At 45.9% G+C, this 10036-nt stretch overlaps 1 protein-coding gene across 12 annotated transcripts in view; it reads left to right on the plus strand.

Moving 5' to 3' along the window:
• Positions 1 to 8312, plus strand: part of TMCC3 (transmembrane and coiled-coil domain family 3) — a 289849-nt gene extending 281537 nt beyond the window's left edge. For all 12 annotated transcript variants that reach the window (XM_019446440.2, XM_019446447.2, XM_019446443.2 and 9 more), the window contains exon 4: positions 3363 to 8312. In XM_019446440.2, coding sequence (XP_019301985.1) covers positions 3363 to 3665 — 303 coding nt within the window. In that variant the 3' untranslated portion in view covers positions 3666 to 8312. The remainder of the gene's footprint in view (positions 1 to 3362) is intronic.
• Positions 8313 to 10036: the final 1724 nt, after the last annotated feature.

Consider the following 10036-nt stretch of genomic DNA (forward strand, 5'->3'; position numbering starts at 1 on the left):
GACCTGAGCTGAAATGAAGAGTCAGACGCTTAACCGCCTGAGGCACCCAGGGACCGTCATCATCTTTTTTAAAAAAGCAAAAAGGTAGGGGCACCTGGGTGCCTCAGTCGGTTAAGCATCCGACTTCATTTCAGCTCAGGTCGCGATCTCACGATTTGTGAGTTCGAGCCCCGCGTCGGGCTCTGCACAGATAGGAAAGAGCCTGCTTGAGATTCTCTGTTTCCCCCTCTCTCTGCCCCTCCCCCACTCATGCTTACTTGTTTTCTCTCTCTCTCTCTCTCTCAAAATAAATAAACTTTACAAAAAAAAATAATTAAAAAGCAAGAAAGCACACTCTCCAAGTAGAGCTCAGCTCCATTTTTACAACTTGTCTTTGTAGGCAGTGGTGATTTTCTCCAGCCATACTTTATGAGGGAGAAAACTGAAACCTATAAAGGGAGATTTTTTTTTTCCCCCACAGTGTGTGAGCTGGAGTTTCAGCTGCCCACGTTTTGTTCTTCTCTGTGTCACAGGCTGTGAGTCTGTGCCAATCCCAGGCATCTACTTGGATGTTTCTGGGATCCAGAGCATCAGACGGAGCTGGTGGGAAACCTACCTCTGAGGACCAAGGTGTGGGAGACACTAGGGAGGTTTTGCCCTTGCTCTGGGTTAGGAGACTTAGCATCGCCATTGACTGGTTTAAAGAATGTGACCCATTTAAATGTTAAGTGTTGCAGGGTGAACAGTGCAGTCAGTTTTATTAAAACATTCTGTTTTTAGAACATGTCTGGGATACCACTGGATTATGTCTAAATATGTGGTTTTCTTATTTAGGGGATAGTTTGGGTTAGTGTTCTTTTTTCCTTTTCTTTTTTTAAAAAAAACATACTTTAAAGATGAACGAGTAAGATAAAGTGAGGGACTTCAGAAAGCGAGCTTCACTATATAGAGGAGTTCATTTGAACATTTTTCTGGTTTCGTCTCCAGCTCACAAATGCAAAGAGGACACCTGTCTGTGTGACTATAGAGTCTTCTTTGTTCAGATAGTGAGAGTCCTGGCTCTACCGCTTACCGTGTGACTCTGGATAAGTTAGCTCCCTGGGCCTCAGTTTCCTCATCTGTAAAATGGAAATCTCATCAGTGAGCTTCACCTCAAAAGGCTGTCAGGAGGATTAAATGGATAATATATATGAAGTACTTAAATCTTCCTGACGCATAGCAGACAGTCAAAAAATAAATGCCGGCCGTGTTTTCTGTTACATTGGTGAGGAGCCCTATTCCTCGGGGCTTTTCACAATCGGGCCCGCTCAAGTTCGTCTTCAGTTCGCGTTTGTTTTGTTCGTACAGGCAGGGTTCTACAGTGGGAAGAGCTGCTAAGGTGAGGGTGGCTGTTGTTCACGGGGAGGCAAGGGTTTTACTGTTTTAAGAAACTGAGTTTTGTTTTATTAGAATTCCCAATTAAAACAGGCTTAAGCATAATTCAGTCCGTCCTCTGTCCTTGTCCCCAGTTAAGTTAAACACTGGATCCAAAGAAGCGCTAAGAATCACGGGGCCATCACTTAGTGGGTGCTGTAAATAAAATTCCTTGCAACTCACTACTTAATTTTCTTGGATCTTTCTTTTGGTAAAAAATTTGATAGCAGTTCCAAGGAATTCAGTTCTGGGATTAGTCTGTTTATATATGTAACGTGTGTACCCAATTAAAGATGAATGGATTTGCCAAAAATGTTGGTCTTCTGTCTTGTTCTGTCCGCTTTTCCCTGCCGCGTCTAAAAAAGAGGAGACCATGAGCTCAAATAGTTGAAAAGAATTCGTGATCCCTGGGGCACGTGCCTGCTCTTTTAGGAGGCCAGTGCTTTTTTAGAATGTGAAAATCTGAAGGAGTTTTACCTTCTCTGTTGGTAACCCATGTCATGAAAGTTACTATAGTAACAGAGAACTCTGTTCTTTGGCCCATAGAGTATATTCAGTGGAAGAAAAGCGAATCAGCGTTACAGCTGTTATGGTTGTTGAAAACCTGACAAGATGGCTGTGTTGTAACCAAGCAAGCACACGTTGGGAAACGAGTTCGACAGTAGGCTAGTGAACTAAAAAGGGGCTCGTTGTACCACCTCTAGTCAGGTCCTGTTCTCCCAAGAGGCACAGAGTTTCCTCTCACGAGCCTCATGCCTCCTTCCTGGCGCCCGTCTGCTCCCTGCTGCATGGCCGGCCCTTTGCTGGGGTAACAGCAGGTGGCCTAGTCCCCATCCTTGTGCAGCTGTGGTCTTCTGGTTGGGGGAGAGGGCTGGGGGAAACTTCACATCGTCCGATGGGGCTGGGACGGCTTCCTAGGTGGGACCTGAGAGGGGAGGGAGATCCACCGGTGAGGAGGGGAGGGAGTGGGGAACCAAACGTTTCAGGCACAGTATATGCATGTACAAAGGTCCCGAACATGCTCCTTTTCCAAACTTTAAAAAGCCAGCATGGCCAGAGCATGGTGAGTGGGGCAGGGGGGGGTGGAGACTGGGAGGGGAGAGAAATGGGCCCCTAAAGATAGATGCTGTAGGTCGCATCGACAGGGCTGGGGACGGATTAGCGGAAATGAGTGTCTGGTGGGAGGAACCGGCTGAGCCAGGTGCTGTTTTCTGAGGAAAGGAGCACCAGAAGGGAAACAGGACCGATGGCAGGTGCAGGAGAGGGTGCGGTATGTGAATCCGCACTTGGACATGTTGCATTCCAGGTGCTTCTGAGAAGCTCAGAGGGGGATGTCAAGGAGCCATGTAGATACATGAGTCAAACTCAGAGGAGGTGACTTGGCCAGAGAGACACTTGGGGTCCTCTGTGTCTTAGCGACTGAAGCCTTAGAAAGAACGAGCTCTGGGAAGGATGTGCAGCAGTGGATAGTGTCCTGAGTAACAGCATTCAGAGAGCAAGTGAGAGCCGAGTCGCCCGTGGTCAGTCCTGTCCCCATTCCTTCTCCCTTCATCCTCCACAGCCTATATAAGTGGATGCATACATCCACTGAGCAGTGGAAATAGGCACCACCTACTCCATGGCTGGGGGTAGTCGCCTGTCCCACAATGGCCTACCCCTCCTCTGGTTTGGTCCTGATGATACCAACGGATGCCAATAGTTTATGTGCTTTATTTCAAAATACTTAACCGTAAGTCCCCGTTGATGGTATTTTACGGTTGTTTGTTCTGTCCGTGAATAACAGAATAAATGAGCCTTGGGATTCTCGTTTCCGTTCTTTGTCATCATCGTCACCGTCAGCTTGGCTGTTTGAAGCTGCCTCAGCATCGAGTGTCCTGAGCCAGGGAGCTTCCGTGCACGTCCAAGCATGTGCTCACGTGTTGCCCATGGTCCCGACAGCGTGTGACCCTTGCTCTCCCTCTTGCCCACAGGAAGCCTTGGAATCCTGCCAGACTCGCATTTCTAAGCTGGAGCTCCACCAGCAAGAGCAGCAAGTCCTGCAGACAGACACCGTGAATGCCAAAGTGCTCCTGGGGAGGTGCATAAACGTGATCCTGGCCTTCATGACTGTCATCCTAGTGTGTGTGTCTACCATTGCCAAGTTTGTCTCGCCCATGATGAAGAGCCGCTTCCACATTCTCGGCACTTTCTTCGCCGTGACTCTTCTTGCGATATTTTGTAAAAACTGGGACCATATTCTGTGTGCCCTAGAAAGGATCCTAATACCCAGATGAAGCCGCGGGTTCCTGTCTTCAGGTTCTTTCAGATTTATGTTTTAAAGAAAACTGTGCATTCTACCAAATTTTCAAATGAACGGGGTTGTGCTGACTAGAGGTGACCAGGCCTGGGCTGTGCATTGTAAATAACTACAGTTCCCTTCACATGGTAGTACTTGCCGGCTCAGTCCCCATCCTTAGCGAATGTGAATCTGTTTCAGAGCTCTCCCCACGTCGCTCACTGCCTTAATCACACCAGATCTTCTGCCCACCTGACTAGCCCAGCATGGCCAGCCTCTGGTTATTGAGCATTTGACATAATTAATGATCCAGAAGAAAAGGGATTTTAAGTCTCTGTCTCTCTCTCTCTCTTAAGTCTCTATCACAGTCGAGCTTCACTGTTGCTTGTGGTTGCATTTTTCCCCTGAGTCCTGTTAGCAGCAAGGATGTAGCAGGACTTGGGGAGGGGAAGTACACGCATTGGCCACGGTGAACCCTCGTGGCCTTTGAAAGTACAGAAAATCCTGTGTCATCCAGTCCACTTGTCCAGAGGACCCTAGGCCCCACCTGTTCCCAGTGTCCATAGCGGTCAGTCGTGCGTGACTCACAAGTAACTCGGAAATCTTACGACACGCCTGTTGATCCGTCAGACGTCTAACTTAGATGTTGTCTTGCACTTTAAATGGTAAGATGCGAAGATTTATGAGTGGGGCTTTCACCTTCTAACATCTGGGGAGCCACACGTTGATTTTATCTGAAGTGGCCGTTGAATGCCTTGCCTTCAAGCATGTAGAAATTCTTCCAAATCCCACATCAAGCCATGGCTTGAACATCAGGGTCCAGTAAGCACTACTCTGGAGGTTTGTATTTCAGCACATCTTAATTGTGATAGACCCCCTGTGAGGACGTGATTCACTCTATTCCCTGGCTTGCGAGGGATCGCAAATCTCACTCCACAAATGAAAACAAATGATGCTCGTGTCGTGGGGTTTTTGTTTTTCTTTACGACAACAGAATTGTACTTTTATAAAGCGAAAGTGCTCTGAGGTAGGAGCTCTGGAAGCAGGAGGGAAATAGGATGTGTGGTCTAATGGGGTGGCAGTCAGATCAGGGGGAGCAGTCGACCTGGATGGAGACTGAGAAGGTCCTCTTATGACCCTGTGAGACCAGCCGGAATCACATAGATTGATCCAGTGTCCAAGCGAAGGCTGTCTGTCACCTCTCGGGATCTTCCTGGAGACAAGGGCCCAGGTAATAGAGGGGCCGCGCTTCTTCCCCTGAGGTGAAAACATTCAGAAGTTAACATCCTCAACCTGTTTGAGGGATTCTACTCACTACTTTCAGCCCAGATGATACTCCCCTTTAAGTCTCTTTCTCTCTGTACCTACTGAAAATGAAGTTAGAAGATTTTAATAGAAACGGCTGTTCAGTCCTGCCTCCTGCCATCCGCTCTGTTCTCTGAAGGCGTAAAGATGTATGTTAGTGTACATTTTCTTCCAGAAAACATCAAATCGCCTGGATTTAAATTAAGTGCAATATTTTGCGAACAGCTGCTCTTGGGGAAATCTCCTGAAAAAAAAAAAAAAATGTGACAGTGCACCATGGTTTGAGAGAGTGGAACAGTCGAGCATTTGGCACAAGTCCAGCGTGTGTGAGACTTAGACAACTCAAGCTTTCTTCTTTTAACGTGACAGTTCAGTGGTTTTAGTAAATTCACAAACTTCTTCAACTGTCCCCACTATCTAATTCTGGACTCAAGCTTCTTAAAACCAGTAACGATCATTTCGTGAAATCTTTGGCTGTTAAGCATCTTGGATTCGGGGAAGACGGAGTCAGCAGCCCTACCCCCATCTCATGGCCGTGTCCCCTTCCACCATCAGACTCGCCCTTGTTCTGCCAAGTTGGCTGTAAACACACTGTGATCCATCAAACCCTGGGGACAGAAAAGAGTTCCAGATCCAGGGATGGGAGGGAGAAAGAACGGTGTGCTTTCTTTTGCTTCTGTATTTTAATGGCCAGCATTCTCCTTCACCTGTAGGCGTCAGTCTCCATTCGGCTGAGGGCCGGATGCAGCTTCCACCCCTGGGTCCTGGTGGGCGCCTCTCAATTTCTGCGCCTCTTTCTGAGGCACTTTGCATATGCCAGAGGTTGCGGCGGAAGTAGATATGCTGTTATTTTTTACAGAGAGGGAGAGAGATTTCTAGCCCTTTGAGGTTACGGGTTGCAGGGGAGGACCCAGGACGTGGGCCTGCTTCACTGGCCACCACGCTCCACTCGACATTCGCTTTGACGCTTCCCAGACCTGCATCCGCGTGTCTCCTCTCCGCTGCGGAAGTAGGGGAGGAAATGGAAAGCCACACACTCCGCCCCCTCCAGTCTGGAGCTGTTAACAGAAGCGGCTAGAGACTGGCTCTGCTCTGAAATCTAGGGTCTAAATCATCCCATTTGATCATGCCTTCTTTTGCACAGAATCTGTATGTCCACCAGTTCTCGTTAGACGTCAGATAACTTTGTTTTCACTTGGGTATGCTCAACCTACATGGCATGCTTATTTTAGAGTCTTGTTGAAAGTTCATGAAGCTTTTTAATAAGTTGATACGCTCCAAGGAGACCTTTACCCTCTGTGGTTTACTGTTCTCTTAAGGAATAAACCCTCCCATTGTATTTCCTTTCCCGCACAAGGGTAAGATTAAATAAAATTTTATACATTATTCAATTAAAAATAGTGATCCAACTGGGATATATCATGGAATTGGTTATTTAATTTACATTTAAGTCCGCTAATCCCTTTCCCCACCTTTCATTCGTAGTAAAGATGAAGCCAGTCATGGGATGGTCAGGCACCTGCTCACTCAGCATACTTAGTGCTTTAAGATACTGGACGTTGCAGGGACATCTGGGTGGCTCAGTCGGTTAAGTGCCGACTTCAGTTCAGGTCATGATCTTGCAGTTCATGAGTTCAAGCCCTGCATCGGGCTCTGTGCTGACGACTCTGCTTAGGAATCCGTGTCTCCCTCTCTCTCTCTGCCCCTCCCCCACTCGTGCTTGTTTTTCTTCTCTCTCTCTCAATAATAAACATGAAAATTAAAAAAAGATACTGGATATTGCATTCTAGCACAGGATTTTTTTGTGACATACTATTTTCATGATCACCAAGATAATGATAGTTCGCTGAGGGCAAAACAAAAATCTAAAAATCCTCTTATGTGGGTATTGGAATCAGTTATCCCAGTTTACATTTTGAGTATGATCAAGCCAGAACAAAACATTGAACTCCCCCCCCGCCCCCCGCCCCAATTCAAACCACAATGAAGCCGTAAATAAAAGTACTCCACTGCTGATTTTGTACAGAGAGTAGGATCAGCCCCCGGTTTCTAGCATGTGGTTTTGCTTACGTGATGAGTATGAACTGTTGACAGACTGAGATCTCCGCTTCCATTACGGCCCAAACGCGGTTATCCCTCTCCATCAATTAGCATCCGTGGGAATTAGCCCTGCTACTTTGTCATTCTTGTGTTTTTTTGGTTTTTTTTTTTTTAAACGTTTATTTATTTTTGAGACAGAGAGAGACAGAGCATGAACGGGGGAGGGGCAGAGAGAGAGGGAGACACAGAACTGGAAGCAGGCTCCAGGCTCTGAGCCATCAGCCCAGAGCCTGACGCAGGGCTCGAACTCACGGACTGCGAGATCGTGACCTGAGCTGAAGTCGGACGCTTAACCGACTGAGCCACCCAGGCGCCCCTGTCACTCTTGTTTTTATTGGAATATTGCCCTGCTAGGTATGTTTACTGCCCTGCCTTTTCTCCAGCATATCAGGTTTAATTATGGGATCAATAACTGTGATGGGAATTGGAGTCCCTCAAGCAACTAATTATTTTTGTCCTTTTGGATTGAAGTTTAAATACCAAATTGTTTTGCATCAAATAGGAACATCTTTGTATGGAATCTAAGTATGATTGTATTGGTTTGGAAAAGCATTTCGGTATGCTTATTAAAATGAGCATGTGTGATTAAACAACCTCTACTGCATATTTCTATAATTTTGAGGAGTGAGCCAGGAGTAGGGTGAAATGGCATTTAAGATTCAGGGCTTTAGCTGGAGAGAAATGTTTCAAGAAGTTTAACACACGTGCTAAGGAAGGAGTTGGTCTAAAAGGATAAATCACTGAAAAGAATAATATTGGCCATTTACATCAAAAATGGTTATGAAGCTAAAAGAAGGTACAGTTAACAAGAGTTTGGTAACCCAGAAGATAAAAAGCAGAACTAACCTATAATTTTCTAAAGTCAGTACAATTCTCTGTTTATAAGAAGCTGGAAAGTAATGTACCTTGATTGTTTTAGGAATAATTTATGTGTTGCAATTTTAATTTATTTAAAACATGTCTCCTGTGTTTGTCCTAAGAGAAAAAATGTTTCAACAAAACGTGCTCTGTGTTTAAGATATGTTTAGGCCGTAGCTAGCAGTTCTGAAAATGGAAACTAGAATGTTTATTGTGAGGTCTTTTCTAGAATTTCCATTTGGTGAGATACCATATAGTTTCATGTCAGCCTAAAATTGTAAATTCTGCGTAGATTGTCACCCTATTCAAAGCAGGTGCCATTATTTTTTTAAATAAACACTTGATGTTAGCTTTGATGTTAAATAAAGAGTTAGATTTCTTAAATTTTCATATTTGTCAGAGCCCATCTCAGTAGTAGGGGTGTGTGTGTGTGTGTGTGTGTGTGTAATCAATTTTTTAGTGGATTTTACTTTTTAGAGCAGTTTTAGGTTCATGGCAAACCTGGTCAGAAGGTACAGAAATTTCCTGTATACTGCCCCCTGCCAACCCCCACACATGCATAGCCTCCCTCCTATCACCCCCCACCCACCCAGAGGGTACATTTGTTAAAATGACGGCCTACAACCTACATTGACACATCATTATCACTCATGACTTTATAGTTACACAAGGGTTCACTCTTTGACGTCCCATGGGAATAGACAAATACATAACGGGGTGTGTCGACCATACTACTAAGTAACACACAGAATAGCTTCACTGCCCTAAAATTCCTCTGTGTTTCACCTATTCGTCCCTCCCCCCGGCCCCACCACCTGTAATAAATTTTTAAACTGATGTCTATTCCGTAGAAAGTTGCTGGTGTGTGATGTGTGGGAGAGAGAAGGATTGTTTCTTCACGGTGCTTGGAATGCTAGGAAAGGTGTCCCGGTGCTATGGAAAGGGGGGATGTGGGAGGATGCTGAGGACATGATGAGCTGGACTGAGAGGCCGTGCGGACACTGCTCGGGTGTGCACACGACCAGAGCACGGTGAGCAGAGTCCTCTGGCTGAAGCAGTCTGGTTAGTGGGGTTTCTCGTTTGTCTGGTGCTCTGGTGTTTACGAAGCACCTTCTTTTTATAGTGCAGTAACTCACCTGAGCCAGTCCTGTGACGTGGGCACACCGTCATCCCCATTATATAGACGGAATTGAAGGTCAGGCACACGTACTTTTCCCAAGGTCATCGCTGGTGAAGGAGGGAGTCGGGATTCTCCTTGCTTTTGCTTCTGATCCTGCCTGGTTAGCCCTCTGCTTCCAGTCAACTGCAGGCCGTGGGCAATTTCCCGGTCATCCAGTAACCGCCTTGTACGGACAAAAGAACTAGAGCTCTCAGATGATGGGAGAGCCCGTAATAGATCAGCCCGTTCCCTGCCCTAGAAAACAGTGCATGGGACTCTGGAAGTCTTACAGGGTCCACTGTTGTTTTCACACCCGTTGTTATCTGATATCTGAAGAGGTAAAGACAGAACACGGAAGTGATTACAGTACATGTGTGTCCAGCCCAGCATAGTCCCAAATGTCGCTTTACTAAGTCTGTATTTCCTTAAAAAAGAGATGGAAATGGAAGAAAAGTTTAGTGGGTTCTAGCTAATACGGAACAATACTAATGCTGTGGAATAAAGCAGTGCTCTCTGATTTTGAGTAACGTATGGACTCAACAGAAAAAATCTGTTCATCCTCAAATGCCTGAGGATGTTCATAGCCACAACTTGACAAAGTTACAGCCTAACAACGTTACATAATAGCTTTTCTTATCTGCAAATTCTCCTTACAAAGTTACTTTCTAATAGGTATGACCGTGAGGTGTCAAAATTTATAGACCCACATGGCGATACCCAACAGCACCTTTCTGGGCCTTCATAGACGTGGGAGAACAGCTCACATTCTTTGAGCATTTGCTGGGTACGATGCTGTGTGCCCAAAGGCTTTGCCTGTTAGATCACATGTAAGTTTTCCATCACCCGTTAAGTGAGGGACTATCATCCCTGCTTCACAGATGGGGAAACAGGCTCAGAGTGGTTACATGACTAGCAGCATCACGCCACGAGCAATGGCAGGACTGTCT

Source organism: Panthera pardus, unplaced genomic scaffold, assembly GCF_024362965.1.
Source record: "Panthera pardus isolate Hobbes unplaced genomic scaffold, ASM2436296v1 HiC_scaffold_6, whole genome shotgun sequence".
Lineage (NCBI taxonomy): Eukaryota > Metazoa > Chordata > Mammalia > Carnivora > Felidae > Panthera > Panthera pardus.